At 50.9% G+C, this 26,505-nt stretch overlaps 1 protein-coding gene across 1 annotated transcript; it reads right to left on the reverse strand.

Moving 5' to 3' along the window:
• Positions 1 to 8,544: 8,544 nt before the first annotated feature.
• CCL17 (C-C motif chemokine ligand 17) lies at positions 8,545 to 17,428 on the reverse strand. Its single transcript, XM_033419306.2, has 5 exons — positions 17,414 to 17,428; positions 12,812 to 12,931; positions 11,303 to 11,324; positions 9,429 to 9,546; positions 8,545 to 8,793 (listed from the first exon to the last, which is right to left on the reverse strand). Exons 1-5 carry the CDS (start codon positions 17,426 to 17,428, stop codon positions 8,673 to 8,675), a joined length of 396 nt encoding a protein of 131 aa, XP_033275197.1. The 3' UTR covers positions 8,545 to 8,672.
• Positions 17,429 to 26,505: the final 9,077 nt, after the last annotated feature.

Genomic DNA, 26,505 nt, shown 5'->3' on the forward strand with positions numbered 1-26,505 from the left:
AGAAAAGTGTTCATTGGTATTTGTCCTTGAAACTTGACTTGATCCTCTAAGTTTGCTTTTGCTTATCCTGGTCCCTGCTGGTGGATTTTAGTTATGGGTGTGGCTTGACTCTGAAGCCCCTGTGGTAGGCTGAGTTCTAAGATGACACCCCAATGCCTCACACTTTTGTATAATGCCCTGCCCTTGAGTTTGAGCAGGACCTGTGAGTATGATGGGACATCACTACTGTGATTAGACTACCTTGTGTGGCAGACGTGAAGGGATTTGCAGATGTAGTTAAAAGTCCCTCATGTAGGGCTTCCCTGGTGGCGCAGTGGTTGAGAGTCCGCCTGCCAATGCAGGGGACACGGGTTCGTGCCCCGGTCCGGGAGGACCCCACATGCTGCGGAGCAGCTGGGCCCGTGAGCCAAGGCCGCTGAGCCTGTGGGTCCGGAGCCTGTGCTCCGCAACGGGAGAGGCCACGACAGTGAGAGGCCCGCGTACCGCAAAAAAAAAAAAAAAAAAAAAGTCCCTCATGGAACCCTCAAACACTGTTGGCAGGGATATAAATTGGTGCAGCCACTGTGGGAAACAGTGTGGAGGTTTCTCAAAAAACTAAAAATATAATTACCATATGACCCAGCAATTCTCCTGGGTATATACCCAAAAAACCAAAAACACTAATTCAAAAAGATACATGCACTAGCCATGCATTAGAATCACCTGGGTAGCTTCCCCCTCCCCAGAAAACAACAGAAACACCATTGCCTGGGATCCCTCCTTTCCAAAGACCAATTAAGTCAATCTTTTGGAATAGGGCTGCAGGTGTCAGCATTTCGGCAAAGCTTTCCCAGGTAAGTGCCTCCAAAGTTGAGAGCCACTGTCCTGGAGAAATTCTTCGACACATGCACCAGAAGACAAGCTAAAAAATGTTTAAAGCAGCACTGTTTGTAATAGCAAGAATCTGGAAATAATCCAAGTGGCCATTACCAAGAGGATGGGTGAAGGGGTTGGTCGTCACATGGGGGAAAATGATGAGTTGTAGCTGTCTGTGCACATCAGCGTGGAAGAATCTCAGAGAACAGGGAGCCGCAAAAGCAAGTCACGGGAGAGCATGTGTATGAGATACGTTACATTTACATAAAGTTCAAGAGTTTAAAAACATACAAGATGCATCAACATATTGTTAGGGATGTGTGCATACGTGCATATGTAGTATGTATATACACACATGTGACAAATGAAAGAAAATCAAGGAGAATGATGAACACTCAATTCAGGAGCGTAGATGTCTCCGGAGGCTGATGGGAGGAGGACAACAGGGAGGGGGATGGGGACTTCAGAGCAGCAGGAAGGTTCTATTTGTAAGCTGGATGGTGGGTATACAGGTGTTTATTTTTTATTGGTTTGTCTACCTTACATATACATTATGTTGTTTTGTTTTTTTTGTGGTACGCGGGCCTGTCACTGTTGTGGCCTCTCCCGTTGTGGAGCACAGGCTGTGGACGCGCAGGCTCAGCGGCCATGGCTCACAGGCCCAGCCGCTCCGCGGCATGTGGGATCTTCCTGGACCGGGGCAGGAACCCGTGTCCCCTGCATCGGCAGGCGGACTCTCAACCACTGCGCCACCAGGGAAGCCCCATACATTATGTATTTTGTATTGATAAGAAATTTCATTTTTAAAAAACCAGGGAAACCCACACATAAAACTCTGGGTCTTAAGGAAAATGCCCACTAGCCTGGAACAAAGTCCCATGCCTCCCTGACAGGAACCTCCAGGAAATATTTGGCCCAGTTAACGTCTCATTCAAAATTATAAAACGAACCAACACAAATGATAATAATAACAACAGTAACAGGAACAGAGAACATTGCCACTGAGCAGATAAACATTGCCTGTGACCAAAATTTTTACTACAAATTACACAAATGTATAAAATATATCAAAGAGATACAAGAGCTCAAGGAAATGATGAATGAGGCAGAGAGAGAGAGAGAGAGAGCCGTGATGGAAACGTGCACTGGCAGAGCCGAGGCAAGAAGTGAAAAAAATAACATCCTAGATATGAAGTCAATATTGGAAATAACACTAGGAGAATGGACAGGGCTAAAAACAGGGACAGGAATAAAAGACCAACCAAATGAAATGGAAATAAAGAGGGAGAAAGGATCAGTGGGAAAATGATTAGGCACAGAAGGTAGAAGAAACACCAATAAGGAATCAGAATGAATTACTTAAAGATGTAATTCAAGACCTTTTCCAGAAATAAAGCAAGAGTTGATCCATAGATTGATGAAAACAAAAAAAGATACAGAACGTTCAATACTAAACGTAATACTTTTGTTTGCTAGCATTTCTAGTCCCAGAACCCGCGCATGCAGAGGGCTGAGCATCGCAAGGGGGCCTTGTTAATGCTTAGGGTCCCTTACCGTGAAAGCCGTGTGATACTCTCTGTAAACAAGCAGAACAAACATGGTTGTTTTGAGTCCAGAAATGTTTCTAGTTTGTGCTTGTTTGTGTTATCCTCTCTGCTCCTTCAGTCTTTCTCTGCTTCCTTGCTGTCCCGTTGCAGTGACAGACTTGCGGGGTAGGGACAGTGCAGCTCTGCAGGCAGCCCTTCACCCCTCTCGCTACACAGTGGGGACTGAACGCTCCACTCCAACCTTAGTGGCCTCAGACCTCACCTTCTTTTGTCACTTCTGGGTGGTCAACTTGTGGTCTGTTCACCACCATCCAGCATAAGAGGCCTTTACCTCTGCAAAGCCCTGTGATGATCTGAAAGCTACATTTAGACCCAGCTGGGCTCAGAAGTGCTCAGAAGCCCCTCCCTCCCTTCCTTCTTTTCTCTTTCTCTCTCTTTTTTTAAACAATTAATTAAACTTTTCTTTCTTTTATATTATGACAGATTTCAGATACAGAGAACTACAGATATAATACAACAGACAACCGGGTTTGCCATATTTTGATTCAGATCACTCTATTTAATAGGTGAAATGTCACAGCTGTGTCATCCCTTTCCCCTCCCTACCCTCCTCAGAGGTGTTCTCCATCCTGAGGTCATATATCACACCTGTGCCTACGTTTATATTGTTACTCTGCAGAAAAGAGCTTGTATGAAATGCGTCCCTTTTCTTTTTTTTGAGGTGAAATTTGCATAACATAACATTAACCATTTTAAAGTGAAAAATTCAGTGGCATTCAGTGTATTCACAAGGTTGTGCAACAACTGATTCTGTCTAGTTCCAAACATTTTCATCACCCCCAAAGGAAACCGTGTACCCTTTTAGCAGGCTGCCCTATGCCCCTGCCTCTGGTGACAACCGACCTGCATTCTGTCTCTATGGATTTGCCTCTTCTGAGCGTTCCACGTAAATGGAATCACACAATATGTGACCTTTTGTGTCTGGCTTCTCTCAGCATGTGTTCAAAGCTCATCCACATTGTAGCAAGTACCAGTACTTCACTCTTTTCTATGGCAGAATAATATTCTGTTGTGTGGATATACACTATTTATCCATCCATCCACTGATGGACACTTGGGCTGTTTCCACCTTTGGCTTTGGTGAATAGCGCTGCTATAAACGGGTGTGTCCATGTGCTGAACACGTCCTTTTAAGGCTTACTTCTCAACAAGGCCCCAGCCCCTTTGCGTGTCTGAGTGTCTCATCCCTGCAGTGTGCGTGGTGGTTTTGGAGAAGGGGTCATGGCAATTCAATTATGGGGAAACTGCAGGTTTTCGAAGACTCTGCTCCCCTAAGGGCAATGTGAGAGGCAGGACAGCAGCAGACTAAGCCCCATTCTCTAACTGGCTACACCCTAAAGCAGGTTAGAGAAGGGTTCGATTTCATCATTTCATGGAGAAACAGGCCCAGGAAGGTGAAGCGATCGTGTCAAAAACCCACAGCCAGGGCTTCCCTGGTGGCGCTGTGGTTGAGAGTCCGCCTGCCAATGCAGGGGACACGGGTTCGAGCCCCGGTCCGGGAAGATCCCACATGCCGCGGAGCGGCTGGGCCCGTGAGCCATGGCCGCTGAGCCTGCGCGTCCGGAGCCTGTGCTCTGCAATGGGAGAGGCCACAAGAGTGAGAGGCCCGCGTACCGCAAAAAAACCCCACAACCAGTCAGTGGCAAAGCCGAGACAGAACAGGTCCCTGACCCTCTTCTGTTAAAATGTACCCATGGTGCAGCCACTATGGAAAACAGTATGGAGGCTCCTCAGAAAACTGAAAATAGAATTACCGTATGATCCAGCAATCCTACTCGTGGGCATGTATCTGGAAAAAACTATAATTCAGAAAGGTACATGCACCCCTATATTCATAGCAGCACTATTTACAATAGCTAAGACATGGAAACAACCTAAATGTCCATCGACAGATGAATGGGTGAAGAAGATGTGGTACATATATACAATGGAATACTACTCAGCCACAAAAAAGAATGAAATAAGGGGTTTCCCTGGTGGTGCAGTGGTTAAGAATCCGCCTGCCACTGCAGGGGACACGGGTTCGAGCCCCAGTCTGGGAAGATCCCACATGCCATGGAGCAACTAAGCCTGTGCGTCACAACTACTGAGCCTGCGCTCTAGAGTCCATGAGCCACAACTACTGAGCCCGCATGCCACATCTATTGAAGCCTGTGCACCTAGAGACTGTGCTCCGCAACAAGAGAAGCCACCGCAATGAGGGGCCCACGCACCACAACGAAGAGCAGCCTCCGCTCGCCGCAACTAGAGGAAGCCCGTGCGCGCAACAAAGACCCAACACAGCCAAAATTAAATTAATTAATTAATTTAAAAAAAATGAAATAAGGCCATTTGCAGCAACATGGATGCAACTAGAGATTATCATACTAAGTGAAGTAAGCCAGACAAATACCACATGATGTCACTTATATGTGGAATCTAAAATATGACAAAAATGAACCTATCTACGAAGCAGAAACAGGCATAGAGAACAGACTTGTGGTTGTCAAGGGAGAGGGGGCATGGGGGAGGGATGGATTGCGAGTTTGGGGTTAGTAGATGCAAACTATTACATAAAGAATGGATGGACAACAAGGTCCTGCTGTATAGCACAGGGAACTATATTCAATGTCCTGGGATAAACCATAATGGAAAAGAATATAAAAAAGAATGTATGTATATGTATAACTGAGTCACTTTGCTGTACAGCAGAAATTAACTCAACATTGTAAATCAACTGTATGTCAATAAAAATAAATAAATAAATAAATAAATAAAATGAACCCATGGGATTTAAATGTATGTAGGTGACTGAATGCCACCAAAGAAGAATTTATTACTTACATTTCCCAAGAGAAGGGGCCATGCCACACCACGCAGGGCAGAAGGAGACGCAAGGGGAAAGCCGAGGCCACAACCCTTATTGGGTTTCTGTAGAAAAAGCAAGGCAGGGCAGGGTCAGCAATTGAGGATTGGCCTGTGGGAGTCATTCCAGCGGGCTTTGGGGCGTGGGTGCTGTCCCTCATTGTCTGGTACCCGGCCCTGGGTGATTTGGGGAAATATTCATTTGGGGAGTGAGTTATATAAAGGAAGTGGTTGGGGGATTCAGGATTGGTTGGAGAGTTTGCAATATGATTTTTGCATGCCTTCGAAAGCTGGATCACAGGGGAGGTGTAACTTGTGATGAATGGATGCCAAGTAGACAAATACAGAATCTAAGAAGACACGGTGAGAACACCCCTGGCGCACTGCTCTCAGCACTGCCCACGTTGCATCTGGAATTAGTGGCCCTGCAATTCCCAGCAGTGGTTTTCCTTCTTCCTCTTCATCTCGCTAACCCCTGGCAGCGTCGTTGGTGGTTTCCTTGCCTCTGCTCCCTTAGGAGAAGGGCTGGCCAACCGCAGACACTCTGACCCTAGGCCCTGAGCAGCTACAGTCGGATGTAGGTGACCCCAGCCCCTGGGGACAGCACTGAGGCCAGGGACCTGGTGGTCAGGGACATCAATCAGGCTCAATCTTTATTGGGAGCTGGAGCGCCCTCTGGTGGGAAACCGAAGAGCAGCGCAATTCAAAATTCCACTTCAATGCCGGGCTTGAAGCCCAGTTATGTTATCAGGGCACCGCTCCTCTGGGAGCTTCTTTCTTGACGTGCCCGTCATGGGATTCACCCAGGGGCTTGTTGATGAAAATATATATGTCAAATTTCCACTATGCACAAAGCACTTTTCCCCCCTTATAAATGAGTCAGTAAGTACCGAGTTGCCTGATTCAAATACCTGCCCCAAGGAGCTCATCATCGAGTCAAACATGCAAGTAACTACATTTACCGGGGACAATGTGGTAAAGCTGAGGTGAGAGCAGGGAGCTCATGGAGGACACAGAGTGGGGCATCAACTGCAACCAAGGAGACCAGGGAGGGCTTCCTGAGGGAGGCAGCATTTGAGCTGAGCTCTAAAGGGGGACTGGATTTCAGATGTGGAGGAGGCGAAGCTCTTTTCAGACGGAAGGAACAATGAGAGACCAGCGCCCCTCCCTACCGTTCTGTGTTCTCTGGTTCCTGCCCTGTCCTCTTTCTTCCTATCTCCCTACTAGCCTGTCATGGGGAGTCTCCCAGTCACGAGTCCTTAAAATGGCTTCTTCCCAGGGGAACATGGTAGCTGGTCCCATCTCCTGCATCTTGCCCCACCCACATTGCACCCTGACTCCGCTAGTAGACACTTGGATTCTGAATCCTGCATTTTGTTGCCAGTCCTGGCTCCACCTCTCCCCCACTGAGGGACCTTTAAGCCAACCCCCTGCTCGGTCACTCTCAGGGCCTCCCCCTGGTAACCCCTTACCTCCTCATCGTCCTCCACTTATCCGAGTTCACAATATGGGCCTCTGAGGAATATTTCACTTTCACTTTCATATTTCACTAGGAAAAAAAGGTTTTGATTCTTTTAAGGCAAGTTTTCAATGCACTGGATTACATGCATGTTCTCTGAGTGTCTTTCTGGCAGGGCGAGGGATCTGGGCCCCAGCCCTTGTTCTCCTTTGCTGTCCCAGGGGCTCCTCCTTGCCTCCCCCTATTCTGAGATCACCTTTTTCTCACCCCTCACCCCATGTATCCAGACGACATTTTTCCACAAAGAATTCAGACTAGGCTGCCCCAAGGACTCTGGATCCAAGGCAGCTGTTCAAGGGATACTCCTTGGGACCAGGGCAGGGAAAGAGCCCACCTGTGGCTGAGGAGACCCTGGGGTCACAGAGCAGTTCACAGTTCATCACCATCATCAGCCTTAGTAGTAGTAGTAGCAGTACTGCTGCTGTTTTCTTCTTGTCCCTCTTCGAAAGTGGGCTTGGCTCTGACATCTGCCCTGCAATAAGACAACTGGCCACAGGGGAGCAGCAGAAGGCATAAGCTTTACCTGAAAATAACTCAATTGCAGCCCCGCCAAACAACACAGGTCACAGAATCCTAGGAGAGAAGGACCCATTGCGCCTGCTCCCAGACTTAGTCCCAGAGAGAGAAGCCACAGCCTACAGCTGGTCAGGAGGGTGAGGCAGAACTAGAATCCGAAGACCCTAACTTCCCCCAGCCCCCCACGGCTCCAGTCCTGAGCTGCGCCTCGACAGAGGGGTCTGGGGATGGGTCCTGGTCCACATCCTTCTGAGCACTATGGGGTCCCCAGTGAGACTCACTGAGCTCCCAGCCTAACGGACGAGTCAGGACTACAGACCCACACAGGAGTCGACGGGAGAACAACCCCCTCGGGCTGCCCCAGAGTCCCTGAAAGCGGGAGGAATCAGAGCAAGAGAGAGAATGGGGGTAGCTGTTCTCAGGGACAGCTTCCTGGAGGCTGGCTTGGGCTGAGGCTGGGTGAGATGTCACCTGGTAGGGCAGGGCTCACACTTCAGGTCGGCAGGAACCACGGGGCCAGGCTGGGGCGGGAGGCGAGGGCTGGGGGCAGTGGGGATGAGCGGGCTCTGGGGTGAGGCTCCGGATGAGGTGGAGCAGCTCGGCCCTGGGAGGCGGCCTGGGGTTGGAGCCGGGAGAGGGAGCTGGGCGCAGGTGGAGCTGGTCTTGCAAAGATCGTCCGGGCGGGGCTGGCTGGGCTCGAGGGTGGGTGGGGGCTGGGAGGTGGGTGAGATGGGGAAGGGGCTGCGGGAGCCTCCGGGCCAGGGAGCTCCCCAGCACTTGACAGAACCCTGGCCTGCGGAAGAATTCTAGAACCATTTGTGGAATTGGATCAAATGCGTAAGGCGAAGCGTGTCCTCAGCTCCGCATCAGCTGGGGTGTCACGGAGGAGAATGGGGCAGGCCTGGGAGGGCTCCATGGGCAGATAAGATGGGAGAGAATCCAGACGGCCCTTCCCAGGTCCCCCTCCTGCCTGCGTGCAGCAGAGGGGAGAACCTGCTGGCCTCTTGTCACCCCTGCCCTGCTCGCCCCACAGACCCCCCTCAGCCCTACCCCTGCCCAGGCCTCCCCTCTTTAAGGTGGTCTGCACACTCGAAGCCTCATTTTCCCTCTCCGACCTGGACAGGGTGAGACTAGATGTTCTCTGCCGGCCCTTCCAGGGCGACAGGCCAGAGTGGACAGAACACACTGACCCAGACTGGGGGAGAAAAACTTTAATCAGAGAAGGGGACAGGGGCCTCTTTGTCCTTGTAAGGCCTCCACTGGACCCAGGGAGCTCGGGGTTGGGGTAGTGAACGTGGAGGCGGGAAGACTCCAGATGGGCCAGGGAGAAGTCAGGCCGGCTGGGCGGCCAGGTCACATGACTTCGTGGTGTTTTGCAAGTACTTGACTGCCTTCTTCACCCACCCGTCCTTGGGGTCTGAACAGATGGATCTGCCGTGGAGAGTCACCAGCCTACACAGAGGGAGAAAACCGCGCGGGCACTCAGGGCAGGAAGGCCTTCCAGAGCCCCGGGACCAGCCTCGCCCTGCACTGACGAGGACCCTGAGCCCGCAAGAGGGGCAGAAACTTGTCTGAAGTCACCCAGGGCATCAGCGGCAGCTCTGAGACACCCGGCTCTGTCCTCGGTGATTCCTGACCCTCCCAGGGTCCCTGCCAGGCCTGGCCCTCCCAGGGAGCCGGGGCCGCACGACTTTGCCCGCCCCCGTCCTCAGACCGCCTGTACCCACCTAGGCCTGGGAACGAGGGGTGCCCGGGAGGGGCCCAGTGCTCAGGGCTCAAGCCCAGGGCCTGCGAAGTGACCACATGGGCCGCTGACTGCCCGTGTGATATGGGGCTGTCCCATCTCTCTCAGGGCCTCAGTTTCCCCATAAATCAATGAAGAGCTTAGACCTCACAGCCTGGGGCCCTTTGGGGGCTCGCAGTGTCGGGTACGGGGGCTGCCCTGAGGAGCGGGACCAGGGGGTCAAGGGACGAAGGCCCTGCTCTCTCCTCTCTGCTCCCCAGTGGCCCTTCTGGGAGCTCCAGGCTCTGCCTTCTCCCACACTCAGCTCCCAGGACAGGGGCAGGGTGGGGACAGGCAGACTCACACGATGGCATCCCTGGGACAGTCCCCTGAGGTCCGGTACCACCTCACCAGCTTCCTGAAAGGAATGGCTCCTTTGAAGTACTGCAGGCAGCACTCCCGGCCCACATTGGCTCCTCGAGCTGCGGGGGAAACAAAGCAGCAGCAGGTGTGTCTGCGGCTGTCTGCGTGGGGAGGGCATGTGCATGGCTATGGCTGTGGTTGTGGCGGAGGCTCTGTGAGGGTCTGCACGTGTGTGTGTGTGTGTGTGCGTGTGTGTCTGGAGCCGAGTCTGTGTGTGCATATCTGCATGTGTGTTGGTGTGCCTGTGTGTGTCTGTGATATCGGGGTGGATCCGTGTGTGTGTGTGTATTTCTGCATGTGTGTGTCTGTGTGGTTGGGAAGGGTCTGTAATTGTATTTCTGTGTAGGGCGTATGTGAGGGGTCTGCACATGTGTCTGTGTGTGTCTGTGTGTGTCAGTGCATGCACGATTGTGTGCATGAGGTCCTGTGTGTGCTTTGGGGGGCCCTTTGAGTTTGTGTGTCTGTCTGTTCACGTGTCTGTGTATGTTTGGGAGGGTTTGTGTATGCATGTCTGTGTGTGTGCCTGTGAGTGTGTGTCTGTATGTGTGCATATTTGTGTGTGTGAGATCTCTGTGTGTGTGCATGTGTGTATCTGCATGTGTTTGGGGAGTCTGTGCATGTATGTGTGTGTCTGCATGTGTGTGCATCCGTGTGTGCTCACACTCAGACCAGCCCCGAATCACCAAATGTTGACTCTGGGCCAGGCTCTGGGCTGAGCCTTTGCTACCGCTGCCCCTTCAGCCCTCAAGCACACCTGGAGACAGGTGCTGTCACTACCCCATTCTGCAGATGAGAAAGTGGAGGTCTGGGGTGTGAACACACTTTCCTGGGACTCAGTGTCCTCATCTTTGCACAAGAAAAAATATCCAGCACTTGCTAGCTGGCAAGCTGGTAATCTGTGACCACAATTAAGGCCGCGACAGAGTGTTTTCTAGGAAGGCTCTGACTGTCCTCTGACCACTTCGGGGGTGGAACTTGGTTTGACTAACACGGAGCTGACCAGGCCCAGCGTTTTATGAAGTGAGAGTGAACGTGCAGCCAACTATGAAGATCACCCCATTAAGATAACCCCGAAGACTGCAGCTGTGTCACCATGTCACCACACAGGGCGCTAACCAGCTTTATTTGTAAAGTAGCAGTCTTATCTCAGTCTTCCTTTCCCAACTGAGTATAAAAATCTCCTTTTTCACCTGCTCTGGGAACCAGTTCTCCTGCCTTTATGCTGATCCTCTCATTGTATATAAGACCCATTACTAAAATAGACTCTAACAAATACTTGTGAGAATTCTTCCTTTTCCACTGTCAAAACACAACCACAGTCACTGCCTCACAACATTTGCAGTGTGAGATATGCAAGTACTTTGTTCCTCAGAAGCTGAGCCCCAAGTCCTGGGGCATCCGCATCCTCATCTCCATCATTTTCCTTTGAACGCCTCCCTCAAAATCCTATTGCTGGGGCTTCCCTGGTGGCGCAGTGGTTGAGAGTCCGCCTGCCGATGCAGGGAACGCGGGTTCGTGCAGCGGTCCGGGAAGATCCCACATGTCACGGAGCGGCTGGGCCCATGAGCCATGGCCGCTGAGCCTGCGCGTCCGGAGCCTGTGCTCCGCGGCGGGAGAGGCCACAGTGGTGAGAGGCCCGCGTACAGCAAAAAAAAAAAAAAAAAAAAAAAAATCCTATTGCTGCCGGCCTCTCGCATCTTTGTAGGAATAAGTGGGGTGTAGGAATAATGTGTGTGGCCAGCTGCTGTAGTCTCAGGGCCCCCACTCCTCCTTGCCCAGTGTCCCTTCCTCCTGCTGCCTCTGATCTGCTCTCACCTGCATGGGTGTCCTGCAGGTCCTGTTTGTTCTCTGTGTCTATGAGTCTGTTTCTGTTTTACTCTGTTCATTTGTTTTTTGGATTCCACATGTGAGTGAAATATACGGTGTTTGTCTTTCGCTATCTGACTTATTTCGCTTGGTATAATACCTTCTAGGTCCATCCATGTTGTCACAAATGGCAAGATATCATTCTTTTTTATTTCATTCTTTTTTATATGTATATATACACCACATCTTCTTTATCCATTCATCTATTGATGGGCACTTAGGTTGCTTCCATATCTTGGCTGTTATGAATAATGCCGCAATAAGCATAGGGGTGCATATATCTTTTCAAATTAGCGTTTTTGTTTTCTTTAGATAAATACCCAGGAGTAGATTTGTTGGATTCCATGGTAGTTTTATTTTTAATTATTTGAAGAACCTCCATAATGTTTTCCACAGTAGCTGCACCCACTTACATTCCCACCAACAGTGCACAAGGCTTCCCTTTCCTTCACACCCTCACCGATACTTGTTACTTGTTGTCTTGTTGATTATAACCGTTCTGAGCTGTGAGGTGATAGCTCATGTGGTTTTGATTTGCATTTCCCTGATGATTAGTGACGCTGAGCATCGTTTTCATGTGCCGGTTGGCCATTTGTATGTCTCCTTTGGAAAAATGTCCATTCAGTTGCTCTACCCATTTTTTAATCAGGTTGGTTTTTGTTTGTTTGTTCGTGTTTTTGATGTTGAGTTGTATGAGTTCTTTGTATATTTTGGGTGTTAACCCCTTATCAGATATGTCATTTGCAAATATAATCTCCCATTCAGTAGACTGCCTTTTTGTTTTGTTGACAGTTTCCTTTGCTGTGCCAAAGCTTTTCAGTTTGATGTAGTTCTATTTGTTTATTTTTGATTTTGTTATCCTTGCCTGAGGAGACCTATCCAAAAACAATATTACTGAGACCAGCATCAAAGACTGTACTACCTATGTTCTCTTTTTTATTTTTTTTAAACAGTATATATGGTATATTTTATAAAACTGTACATTAAAAATGTAATCTACGCACACAGATAAAAAGTACAGGTTATATGCCAATACTGGTTATTTCTCAGTTCATGAGAGCGTGAACTGAGCCTATGTTCTCTTCTAGGAGTTTTATGGTTTTAAGTCTTACATTTAAGTCTTTAATCCATTTTGAGCTTATTTTTGTATAGGATGTGAGAAAGTAGTCCAGTTTGACTTTTTTTGCATGTAGTCGTTCAGCTTTCCCAACACCATTTATTGAAGAGGCTGTCTTTTCCCCATTGTGTATTCTTACCTCCTTTGTTGCAGATTAATTGCCCATATAAGTGTGGGCTTATTTCTGGGCTCTCTATTCTGTTCTATTGATCTATGTGTTTTTGTGCAGTACCATACTGTTTTGATTACTTCAGCTTTGTAGGGTAGGTTAAAATCAGGCACTGTTTGTTAAAACCTGGAACAGTGCTCAGACTATAACCTCATCAGCCCTCACAGCTCACCTGTGAAAGGAAACCATGACACTGGACTAGATCATAGGAGGAGGCCACGTGCTCTTCCTCCTCCCCCAGGGCCACCTCCCACAGGCTGGGCTGCTTCAGTTCCTGGTTGGGGGAGTCCTCCTGTCCATGGCAGGACCACCCTGTGGGTGGAATGCTCTGTCGTGTCCTTGCTGTGTGACCTCAGGAAGCTTGCAGACCCTCTCTGGACCTCAGTTTCATTTCCTGTAGGGGGACTCAGGAGGCCCCACCAAGACTGTAGGTCTGAGAAAGATGGGGTCCTCCCTTAGTGGAGGACAATTTGTCTGCTTCTCTTAAGGTCACATCGCCTGCCAGAGACCCCTAACCCCACCCACTCCTCAAGCCACAGCCCAGGAGGGTTTTCTGCCCCCAGCCTGTCCTGCTGGCGTTCCTTCTATCCCCGGGGCAGGTTTCCATTTGCACATTCAGTGGAGCAGAGGGGAGGGGAGTGTCATCTTCCTGTCTGTGCACATCTTTGGCGCCAGCTTCCTACAGATGAGGGGGCAACCTGTACCTCCCACAGAGGAGTGCCCGGCAGCCCCCCTCCTGCTGAGTCAGAAGAAAACAGGCCCAGCTGGGGAAGGGGTGCTGGTGCCCTCAGCCACCCTGGCTGGGAGGGGAAGCTCTGGCCTGGAGACAGAAAGGAAACACAAAAGCCCAGAGGTGCTCAGGGAGGGCCTGTGTCCTGGAGGACGCAGAGGGGGCATGTCTGCTGATGCAGCCCCTCCTGGATGGAAGTCTCTGCATCCTCTCTGCTCCCCATGCCCTCTGCCTAGTGGCTTCTGCCCCCTGTCTTGTGGACACTCCGCCTCCCACAGGGGCTCTTCTCTGTTGGACAACAGTAAACTGTTACGACAATGATTAGCAATTAACAGTGAGGCCGCCCCAGCACCCACTGCTGGGGAAACTCCCTGAGTGGGTTTTGAGTTTCCCTTGTTTTGCCACAGACTCAGAACTTTTCTGTGGAAGAACCCAAGTTCCCCTGTCCCTTCTAGGGAACAGGTTATAAGAACAGGAGCAGAGGGTTCTGGACTAGCTCTGGGCTGGCGCAGCCTGCCTAGCTGGGGACGGGGAACAGAGCAGCAAATGTGTCAGGGAGCCCCTGCCATGTGCCCAGCACTGTGCCAGGGGCTATGGGGCGGGCAGAGGCCAGATGTCACCCTTGCCCTTGGGGGAGTTCGCAGGAAGTGAGCATGGAGAAACAAGGCCTGGCCTCACAGGGGAATGTGCAGGTGAGGTAAAGGGCTGCAGGGCCTGGGTGCGGGGAGAGGTTGGCCACCTTGGAGGCCACAAGGAGGCTGCAGCCAGTGAGCTGGGCCGGGCAGGTGGGAGGACTCATACCAAGAGGAGGGGTGGGCATTTCACATGAGGGGAGCACGGAGCAAAGGTGCAGAGATAAATGGGGGAAACAGCAGGGAACCCTAGTGGGGAAGATGGCCTGGATGTGACACCGGGACAGTAAACTCCGTGGCGACAGGAGCATGTCTGCCTTCTTTACCATCGTGTGTGTCCCCAGCGCCAAGCACAGTGCCTGCCATACAGCAGCTCGCAACGAGCCTTGACTGAGTGAGTACAGGACGGAAAGGCAGGTTGGTGACACGGCGTAGGAACCGGGGCCGGGAGGGATGAGTGCATCTCTCAGCCTAACTTGCAAGAGACAGAGGAGACCAGGGACATTTTTGAGGTGCTTTCCTCACCAGGGATTAACCCACTTATTCCTCTTTGGTTCTCCCAGCTGCGAAACAAACTCCAAGGGACCTTCCGGATGAGTGTCCTGGAGGGTGGGCCTGTGATAAGGGTCTCAAAAGGCCTTTATGGTGCTATGTGGACTCGAAGGTCTGTCAGGGGGATCAGGAATGCGCCCTGGAAGAGGGAGAGGGAGGGAAGCCGAGAGGGGCCGCAGGGGAGGGGGCGCTCCAGATGGAGGGAGGGGGCCGGCACAGGCAGAGAAGCAGGCCAGATACAGGCCTGTTAAGAGAACAGCATCAAAGGGGAATTGCATCGGAGCGGGAGGAAGTGGCGAAGCTTCCAGAGGTCTCAACACCTCTGCCCCAAGCCGCCCAGACACCCTGCCACCCCTCCTGCCCCAGCCCTGACACTGCTGCCACGAGGAGTCCCTCGAGGGTAAAACCAGCTAGAGGGGTCAACATGCCCCACCCCAGATTTAGCTTGAAGGAGCTGGACCAGCCTGATTCCGGGTTCCTTTCAGGTGAAGGAGGGAGGGAGGGAGGGTTCCTGGCCCACCCCTGGCTCTACCACGGGCTGGGTGGGAACCGGGGATGCTGCTGTCACACACCCCAAAACTTAGCCCCAAGTCACCGAGCAGGGACCGGGTTGCTGGGGTGTGGAAGCTCTTTATCATCTTCAAATTGCACAGTTGTCACTGGGGCAGCAAAGTTGTCACCGTGGGTCACACCCATGTCAGCTGAGGCCCAGGGTCTCCTGCAGGAGATGGAGTGTTTTGTCTACTCAGCTCCATCCTCTGGCAGCTGAAGCCAGATTCGTCCTGCCCTGCCCTGCCCATGGGGGCTGAGGTGTGCAGGTCCCCAAAGTTATCTCCATCCTCCAATCCCAAGATATGTCCCACTCCCCTGCCCTGAGGGCCTGATGTACTCACTGATGCACTGATGTCCTGACAGGTTGTTCCTGACAGGTTGTGGGTCTGCTTGGTTCCTCAGGTCAGAAACGCAAGGGTCATCCCTGCCCTGGGGTCTTCCCCCACTCCCCTCCTACTGAGTCGGCCACATAGACATGTCTTGAATCCACCTCCTTCTCACCATCCACATGGCCACCCCTGCATCTCTCTGCTGGGCCACGGTCCCACACTCATCTCCCCACTCCCAGCCTTGCCCTCCAGTCCATCTTCTCTAAAGCCCAGTGATCTTCCCTAAACACAAACCTCAGCAAGGCTCTCCCCTTGCAAAACCCTTCATTACCCTCAGGATGAGGTCCAGATTCCCACCGACTTCTCAGCCTCAACTTTTTTTTTTTTTCGCGGTACGCTGGCCTCTCACTGTTGTGGCCTCTCCCCTTGCGGAACACAGGCTCCGGATGCGCAGGCTCAGTGGCCATGGCTCACGGGCCCAGCCGCTCCGCGGCATGTTGGATCTTCCCGGACCACGGCACGAACCCGCGTCCCCTGCATCGGCAGGTGGGCTCTCAACCACTGTGCCACCGGGGAAGCCCTCTCAGCCTCAACTTTTGTGCTCAGCCCTGCCACCTACCATGTCACTTTTTTCCAGCCACATCGATGTTTCTTCAGTTCCTTGAAAATGCCAGGCTCTCACTGACACTACTCAAGCCTTTGCACAGCCTGTCCCCTGCTTCCCATCTAGAACACTCTCTCTGCTCCCCACACCCCACACCCTACCCTCCTTCAGATCACAGCTTAAACTCTCACTTCCTTCCTTCAGCTCCAATTTCCCTTTGTGTCCTCATAAGTCACTGACTTTCCCACTACACTTTCTTTCCATTGCATTGTGATGGCTGGTTTATTGCTGTGAACTCCTTGAAAACAGGATCTCTCTTTTTTTTTTTTTAACATCTTTATTGGAGTATAATTGCTTTACATTGTTGTGTTAGTTTCTGCTGTATAATAAAGTGAATCAGCTATACGTATACATATATCCCCATATCCCCTCCCTCTTGCGTCTCCCTCCCACCCTCCCTATCCCACCCCTCTAGGTGGTCACAAAGCACCGAGCTGATCTCCCTGTGTTACGGGGCTTCCTTCAGCTTGTACCTCCAGGACTAGCACCCAGTAAGTACTCTATAAGATATGTTTATTGAATGGATGAAGAGGTGGATGGTTGGGTGGATGGGTGAATGGGTGGACGAATGAGGGATGGATGGATGGATGTGTGGCTGGGTGAGTGGATGCATGGATGGGTGAATTGACACATGGATGTGTGGATGGATGGATGGACACCTAACACATTTCTGAAGTACAGCTTGGGCCCAGCTTCCATTCTATCCTAGTGGTTCCTTCACCTCAGAACAAGCGACTTTTTTTTTTTTTTGGCTGTATTGGGTCTCTGTCGCTGAGTGTGGGCTTTTTTCTCTAGTTGCAGCGAGCTGGGGCTACTCTTCGTTGTGGTGCGCGGGCTTCTCATTGTGGTGGCTTCTCTTGCTGCAGAGCACGGGCTCTAGGCACATGGGCTCAGTAGTTGTGGCTCGCGGGCTCTAGAGTGCAGGCTCAGCAGTTGTGGCGCACGGGCTTAGTTGCTCCGCGGCATGTGGGATCTTCCCGGACCAGGGCTCGAACCTGTGTCCCCTGCATTGGCAGGCGGATTCTTAACCACTGCACCACCAGGGAAGTCCCAAGGACAAGTGATTTTTGATCTAGTGTGTCCCACCAGTTCATGAGATACACCTGAATCCTTCTGTCATGGATGAGGTGGAGGAACCCAACCAAGGCACTCTTTGATTCTGTTTCCATCTAGTTCACAGCTTCCTTGTGGGTTGTGGCCATTTCCTGCCTCTTGCCAAACCTAAATTTCTTCAACTGTGGCTTTGATCTCATCCCTTCTTCGTCCCAGAAGGGCCTTCTTCCTTCCATTACGCTGCCACGTCCTGGCTTCTCACAGTCTCCTGCCCCATGGTCCCCTTCCCCTCTGCTCACGACATGATCCCATTTCTCTGCTTCCATAAAACCTCTCCTTGCCCCCAACTCCCCTCTCTCCTAAACCCCAGCACACTGTCCTCCTATTTCCCCCTTTTATTCAGCACCAAACTTCTCCTATGTGTGGTCTACACCTCCCATTACCAATTTCCTCTCGACCCACGTGTGATTTAATTCTTAGACTGTGGCTTCTGGCACTGACACTCTGCGGAAGCGACTCTCTCTGGGCCTCTCAACATCCCCCCCTTCCATGGCCACTCCTTGAACTTCCCATCCCCTCACAGAGGGCAGTGTGGGGCAGTGGTTACCAGCAGGTGCTCTGGAAGCATTATCTACAGCCCCAGTCCTTCATCTATCTGTCCCTGGTTGTGTGACCCAAGAACAAGACTATGAACCTCACTGTCCCCATTTGTAAAAAGGGGAAGGTTGGTAGACTCTCCCTCACGGTATTACTGGGAAAATGAACTGAGATGATGTATGTAAAGTTCTTCATCCCCAGCTGGTCTGATGAGTCTCCTTGTCATCACCGAGAACCCACTTCCCTTCTTGACATTCCTCCCCATGGGATTTGACACATGGTTCCTGCCTGGGCTCTCTGTAGGCTCCTCTCAGTAACATCCCTGAGCTCTCACCACAGGTTGGGCGAGGTTCTTAGCAGTTATGTTTATGGGGGAGGGGACGCATGGATTAATGGACGGGTTTGCTTTGTCCTCACAACAGCCCTAGGAGGTAAGAGCTATTATTATCTACATTCTACAGATGAGGAAACTGGGGCCAACCACGGTGGTTAAGAAACTGGTCCATTTCAGAAAGAGAAAAACAAATACCATATGCTAACAAATATATATATAGAATCTAAAAAAAAAAAAATCGTTCTGAAGAACCTAGGGGCCGGACAGGAATAAAGATGCAGACATAGAGAATAGACTTGAGGACACGGAGGGGCAGGGAAGGGTAAGCTGGGATGAAGTGAGAGAGTGGAATGGACGTATGTACACTACCAAATGTAAAATAGATAGCTAGTGGGAAGCAGCCACATAGCACAGGGAGATCAGCTCGGTGCTTTCTGACCACCTAGAGGGGTGGGATAGGGAGGGTGGGAGGGAGATGCAAGAGGGAGGAGATATGGGGATATATGTTTATGTATAGCTGATTCACTTTGTTATACAGCAGAAACTAACACACCATTGTAAAGCAATTATACTCCAATAAAGATGTTTAGAAAATTAATTAATTTAAAAAAAAAAGAAAAAGAAACTGTTCCAAGGGCACAGAGCTAGCCTGTGGCAGAAGCATGCCCGGGGCTCTGTCCTAGGGTGTGTTTTCACCTGAAGCAACCCTTTCTCCCTCCCTGATGTCTCCACTCAGGCCTTTGATCTTGGGATGGATGCTTCCTCAATCTCTGTCCCCAGCCTCTGCCAGCAACAGATCAAACACACACCCCTGGACTCCACCCCATCCTCTGGCTTCCTCTTGCCTGCACTGTCAGATGCCTTAGCTCTCTCTGCCTTGCGGTCTAGACGGCTCTGTGCAGGTCTGTCACCCACACTGGACTGAGCTCCAGAGAGGAAGAAAGCTGTCCCCTCACGGTTCACTCAGCCTCAAGGACCAGAAAGGCAGAACCAAGTTCCCTTTTTACCAACTTCCCTTTTTTCTGTTCAAGCCAATATCATTCCCTACCTCCCCATCTGCCTCACTGGTCTGAAACTTTGCCCTCGACTCATTCCTCGCCTCCAGCCCCCACATTGCATCAGGCACAGACTCTGCTCAGCGATGTCGTCAGGCAACGCTCAGCTTTCTCACTTCCTCTTCATTCCCACTGGCTCCACACGAATCCTTCACACCCAGACTGTATCAACAATTTCCAATCCTATTTCCTCCTCTCTGGTCCTCTAGACGCCACCCACCTGCATGCTTATGTCTGATAGGTCTTTCTCAAGGGCTACTGCCCCCCCCCAAGAACCATTGATGGCTCCCTGCTTCCTTCTGCCTCCACTAGAAACTCTTCAGGCCAGTCTTTAAGCCCTACTGTCAATCTGGTCCATCCCTCCCTAGTCAGTCTCATCTCAGGGATCCCCAGGGTTCACCTTATATTCTGTGCCTGGGTTTGCATCTCCTATCCTCTGCTTTTCTAGATTACCCACTTTCTACCCATTTCTCATATCTGGCATGCCATGACGGATTAAGCAAGGGGGTCAATGTGGAGCCGAGGGGCTGGGAACAAACACAGTCAGGTAACCCGGGTTTGAATTCAGCTCTGCCATCAGCAAGTTGGGGGATTTCAAGCAAGTCATTTCCCTCTGAGCCTAGGTTCCACATCTATAAAGTGTAAATAATAATAGTAACTGCATTAGAAGTTTTGAGTTCGCGTCAACTGCCTTAGCGCCTATCTCTGGCAAATAGTACGTGTTCCTGACTTTAAATATCATCTCTATGCCAATGACTCCCAAATTCCTCCCGCCAACTCCAGACTTGTGTGTCAGCTGCCTACTCAACGTGTCAAACAGATGTCGCAAACCGCCAAGTCCAAAACTGAATTCCCCATTCCCGTTCACTCCCACACCTGCTCCTCCTCTGTGCTGTGCCAGCCCCTTCCGTCCGGTTACTTGGCCAGAAACCTGGCTGCCATCCTTGACGCCTCTTTCTCTCACCCCCTCACTTCCCATCTGTCCGGTGATCGCCTGGCTCTGACTCCAGAATCCATCCAGAGCCTGTCATCTCTCCCCTGGATTCCTACACTGCCTCCTGCCGTCTCCCCACCTCCATCCTTGCTCCCTACAATCTACTGTCAGCACAGCTGCCACAGGGAACGTGAGTGTCCTCTGATCAGAGCATCCCCATGGCTTTCCATCGCACTCAGAGGAGACACCAAGGACCCCACAGCAGCTACAAGGCCTCGTGTGCGCTGCACCCATCCCTACCCTGCTAACGCTGGCATGTTCTTTCCCTGGATACCTGCGTGCTTTGTTCCTTCACCTCCTTCAAATTTTACTTAAATGTCGCTTTTCAGTGAGGTCTACCCTATTTAAAACTGCAACCCACCCCCACCTCTTCCTCTGCTCTATTTTTTCTTTTTCTTTTTGCTGTAATACTTACCACCCTCAAACATACTATACCACTGACTTACTTATTCTGCCTGCTGTTCGTTGCCCGTCTCCTACCCGTATCCCCTTACCCCCATCCCCACTGGAATGTAAGTTCCACGGGACAAAGGCCTTTCAGTCTTTGTCTGAAGCATACCCCCTGGCACACAGTGGGCCATATTCTACATACTGGTAGAATTCAGTGAGTGGACCAATAATGGCTGACATTGTTCCGGGGGCAGAGTACAGAAGCACTTCTCATGGAGTCTCACTCTTACCGGTGATGGACTTGTCTCAATCTCTCTCGTGCCTGGGCTTTAGCACTCCATCTGGGCTCCCGCTCCAGCCCTGTAAAACAGTTCCTTTTATTCACGCTAGAGTCCAACTCTCTCTTTCTGGGGAGCATGTGTCCCAGTTTCCAAGTTATTTCACAGGCAGGTCTTTGGTCTCTTGACATCACTGGGACAATCCCAGGCTGTGCTGCCGAGTGACCGGTTCAAGGCACTTAGCCCTCGGGGAGCAATGACGGATCTTTGGTTCGGATGTCAGAAGTCTGCAGCCAGCCTGGCGGGGTGGGGGTCCTTCTTATCTAATCTGACCCTCGTGCTCCCAAGAAAGGTTTGTTCAGCACCAGGGTCAGCGCTCAGAGCCCAGCGTCCTGCAAGGAGAACACGGCACCCTTGCTAAGGAGCCTGCCTGGTGGATCTGGCCTCTTTGAAAGTCTAGGGCTTTCCCCGCATTCCTGTCCAATCTCAGCCACTGCAGACAAGCCAACAGAGACAAGAGCAGCGGCGTTGGGCCATCTGACACGTGGCACAGTCCTACGTGGATCATGGCTCCCCCAGTGAGGGCAGAGGGGGTGTGGCCACTTCTGAGCAGGGTCCAGACCTGGGAAGTATGAGCCCGCAGAAGAGGCTAAGGCCCTGTTCCCTTTCCAGAGAGAAGCCGGCGCCTCAGCAGCCCTCCGGGCCCAGCCAGGTGGGTTGTGCTTGTCCTACCACACGCGGGGCTTCCCCCTCAACCCCACTTGCTTGAGCATCTCCCTCCTTCCTGCCTTGCCTCCGTCCCATCAACTCTCCAGACTCATGTTTTTTTTGTTGTTGTTGTTTTTTTTAGATGAAACTAAAACTATCTAATCTAACTCCAAAAATAATTTGGTATTTTTATTGGGATCACATTGAATGTATAGATGTCTTTAGGGAGCTGGGTATCTGTACCATCTACTCCTTGAAGTTTTTCTTAGCCTGTCCGACCTCTCCTCCCCCAGTCACCTCCTGTGGGGTACAGGCTGGGGAGCAGGGTGACAGGCTGTCTCCGATGTCTGAGGTTGGGCTCATTAAGGACGTGCTCTCAGGGGAGATGGGGAGGAGTGTGGGAATGAGGGCAGGGAAGGGATGGAAGCCCAGAGAAGGTGTGATGTCAGGCACGGTCCCCCAGGGAGTTTCTGCCTGGCCCCGCAGGGGCTCTAAGTGAGAATTAGAAGTAAAAGCAGCCGAAGGGAGTGGGGCTCTGGGCGGGACACCAGCACCATTAACCATAGCCATGAACCCACCACCAGGTAAGAGTCAATATTACTGCTCACGGCAGCCCTGTGTGCCTCTCCTAATCCATCCCTCTATGCATTAGAGAAAACTGAACTGGGCATCCATTAGTCCCACGCATTTCTTCATATTTTACTAATAGGTGTATGTCCCTAAACAATATATAGCACTGTTCATGCATGTTTTTATGCTTCATATTAACACTGTCATATTGTATCTGTACTTTCACATTTTGCAGTGTTGAACTTGAGAGTCATGTGTGTTGACAGGTATCAATGTATTTCTTTCTTTTTATATTGTATGCTCTTCCATACAATAACTATACTACAATTTACAAAAAGGAGAGTGGGGTCTCTGGAGCTGGACTGCCTGCTGGCTTGGTCAAGTTAAGCTCCCTTAATCGGTCTGTGCCTCAGCACTTCCATCTAGAAAATGGGGCTCCTATTAGTAGGACATCATCTGAAACCTGAGGAAGGGATTTAAATGAGAAAATTTGGGGGCTTCCCTGGTGGCGCAGTGGTTGAGACTCCGCCTGCCGATGCAGGGGACGCGGGTTCGTGCCCCGGTCCGGGAAGATCCCACATGCCGCGGAGCGGCTGGGCCCGTGAGCCATGGCCGCTGAGCCTGCGCGTCCGGAGCCTGTGCTCCGCAACGGGAGAGGCCGCGGCGGTCGGAGGCCCACGTATCGCAAAAAAAAAAAAAAAAAAAAAAAAAGAATCCACCTGCCAATGCAGGGGACACGGGTTTGAGCCCTGGTCCGGGAAGATCCCACATGCTGCGGAGCATCTAATCCCGTGCGCCACGACTACTGAGCCCGCGCGCCTAGAGCCTGTGCTCCGCAACGAAGAGAAGCCTCCGCTCGCCGCAACTAGAAAAAGACTGTGCGCAGCAACGAAGACCCAGTGCAGCCAAAAATAAATAAATAAAATAAATAAATGAGAGAATTCATTCGAAGGCACACAGTGGTGTGTGACAGGGACAGTGAGCCTCCCGAGGAGGAGGAGGCTAGTGTCCTATTCATCGGTGTCTCTGGCCGTAAATGAACAACTTCTCCTCCTTCCCCTGCTCCCCTTCCCACCCAGGGGCCCCTCGGCTTCTGCTCCTGACACCCTGGAAAGAGGACCCGGGCCTACGTACCTGGCCTCTGAGTGTTCACGCCGACAGGACTTCAACTCCATCATGTTGATGGCAGTCATGATGATATATAAAAACGAGGAAGCAGGCTGCACAGGGACAGTGAGAACCAGGGCTGGGGAGGAGAAGGGAAGACCCAGGAAAGTGGCCAGGCCAGGCAGAGGCGCCCACGCTGAGACCCTTGAGATCCCAGGATGCTAGGTTCTCCCTCGACCTGCTCGCCCCTCTGTGCGTTTGGGTGACAATCAGAGCCTTGACCCAGTCCAGGCTTCCCAGGGGTCCTTGCTGGGCCTAAGGAGCAATTTCTTGACCAGAACGAGATGGCGGAGGGTCAGAGAGTTTCCAGGGTTACTTGAACACATTTTCACAGAAGGCCACTTTCAGTCTCTGACGTCCCTTTGAGGCAGTTAAATATTTTCACCAGGAAATGCCTTGAAATGCACCTCCCCGCCATGGATGGGCGGGCTTTGAATAAATCAGAAAGGGGTGTGGCACAGGCACCAGGTCAGAGAGGGCCAATGGACACAGACAGCTGTGGGCCCTGGTCCTTCCCCTCTTTCTCTTCTTCCAGGACCTGTGGGGGTCACTGAGGCACAAAGGGAACACGACACACACATGCCTGCTCTCACGGGTCTTACGGAAGCACCATGAAACAAGCTGGGTCACATGAGGGATACAATGGGCGCAGGTGAGGTGAGTACCCGTGGCAGGGAGCCTTCATTAAGCTAAGTCAGGGAAGGCCTCCTGGAGGAAGTGACATCTAAGCTGAGACCAAAGGGTGAGTAGGAGTTGGCAAGGGCAACAGGGAAGGGGGAAGTTATTCCAGGAAGAGAGAACAGCCAGTGCAATGGCTCAGAGGTATGAGAGAGAAGATTGACTTGAGGATGTAAAAAAAAACAAAACAAAATGTGTGCCAAAGGTGATGTGGGGGAGTAGAGTGAGAACGGGGGAACCCGCATCAGGGGAAATGAGCCTGGAGCCAGCGGGCCAGCTGAAATCCTCTAGGAAAACAAAGACACGGAACATGCACTTGTCAGTCCCTAGAACTATGCTCGATTTCTGTGCCAACAGGCCTAGGTTACACTGGTTGGGCTTCTGGGCTTAGGAGGTACGTGAAAGACTGATTAATGAAGATCATCTGGTAAACAGCCGGTGCTCAATCATTTTAATATTCTTCTCTCTGTTTCCTTCCTTGTCTGCTGCAGTGATCACCAGCGTATCTGAGTCATTAGAACTCCCGAGTATCAGTGTATCTCAACGCAACTACAAAACCCTTCTCCTTTCCAGCTCCACTCAGTGAGAATCCCAGATAAATCCATTAACAGCCGGTGGGCTAAGGATGAACTTCATCCCATCTGCCAAGAGAGCAAGTGAAGACAGGTGAGCTCGATAACGGAAAGCTTGTTTACCCCAGTTAAGGGAATGGTTCGAGCCTTTTAACAGCGTCATGCACATTACTGACAAGTCATTCCTACTTAGACCAAGTAATATATTTCTTCTTCCTGATTGCTGCATCAATCAGGATAGGCTAGGTTATGTTGCAATGACAAGTAGCCTCAAACTCTCAGTGGTTTAAAACCACAAAGCTTTGTTTCTTCCACATAGATCTGCTGGGGCTCTTTCTCTGGCTGGAGGTTCTAAGTCATCCTCACTCTGGGACCCAGGGTAACGCACCTGTCATTTTCTGGAATATTGCCAAGTTCTGGACCCAAGGAACTAAAAGTTCTGAAGGCTCTCTCACTGATAATTAAATGTTTGAATCTGGTTTGACAAACCTTTCTCCCACTGCCAGTTCAGAACTGGTCATGTGGCATCTCACCAACGCCAAGGCAGCAAGAAGAGCAGTGCTCTTGAATGCCTAGGGGCAGTAAGCCAGAACGACTCAGAGAGACTGATGCTGAAACTAACTTCCCATCCTGTCCAAGTCTAAGATTCAGGCGTCTTGCTAGTCTGCTTCTAATTACTTGGGGTTCATGAGTTTTGACCTTGCCAAGTTCAAAAGCAATTTAGAGGAAAAAAGTTACACCAATTTGAACAGCATCTATCAGCTTAGGGAAAAAATTATGCAAATTACAAATGATTTTTATCTGCTTGCTGACACTATAACATGTCTTCATCTTTACCGAAAACAGGAAGACTGCTTTTCTTTATACACATCCTATAATGCTATAGTCTTGTTTGGGTAACCAATAGCAAAAGTGAATAGAAATAGGATGTTTCGAACCCTTTGGAAATATCTATCGCCTGATCATAGATTCTAATTTACCGAGAACTCACTACAGGCACGTCATTTTTCTAAGTGTTCAGCAAGGATTATCTTATGACATCTTCCCCTACGAGGAGAGTTGTTATTATTCCTATTCTACAGAGGAGAAAATCAAAGCCCGGAAAGGTTAAGCAACTTGCCTAAAGTCATACAGCCAAAGATCACCATGTTACATTACACTCCTGTATGGATAAAAAACAAGAGGCTCATTATAAATAATTCTGTTCTGTCGTCTGGGGGCAACAGATCCCTTGAAGGTAAGAGGGGGCATCTCTTCCAAAACATTCCCTGCTTTGGAATTCTCCTAGGTTCAGAGGCATCACCATCACCAGCCGACTTGGTGAGATTAATGAGATCCTGCATGGGTCTGGCCGCTGAAGTTTGCAGTCATCTGGGGAAAGCCAGCCTAGCCCTAGATCTCTACTTTAATCCCAGCAGCTGAAACATTACTTATCCAGGAAAGCACATGACTGAGAAGAAGTAAATGGGGCACGGGGTGGTCTCCTGAGCTATTAGTCGCACAGGGGCACACACACAGACACACACACACACACACACACACACACACACACACTCACACACACACTCAGATGCCTATTATTCAGCCTCGTGCTGGAAATTCCCAGCCATTTGTGTCTGTGTTTTTCTGTCTGGCCTCACCCTTTTGGGGAATGTACAGAGAACAAAGAAGAGCGAAAGGGGAATAACAACAAAGGGCAGAGGGTGAGAAGAATGCAGGTAGCTACCACCCAAAGGACTCTGCAAACCTGGGAGGGGTGGGGGTGGGCTGGCCTGGTGCAGAGGGCTCTAAAACTTTGGCTAGGAGCCAAATCCCCTAATTTGGAAGGCAGGGCAGTGGGGGAGGGGGAGAGGAGGGGAGGAGGGGGAAGGGGCCACTGCTTGAAGATTCCCAGCTCTCCCACCCCTGCAGTCTGAATTCAGCAGGGCTGAAGCGGGGCTCGGGAGTCTGTACTTTTGACAATCTGTGGCTCACGCTTTCAGAAATAGTAATTAAGATTGAAGTCCTGGAG

Source organism: Orcinus orca, chromosome 20, assembly GCF_937001465.1.
Source record: "Orcinus orca chromosome 20, mOrcOrc1.1, whole genome shotgun sequence".
NCBI lineage: Eukaryota > Metazoa > Chordata > Mammalia > Artiodactyla > Delphinidae > Orcinus > Orcinus orca.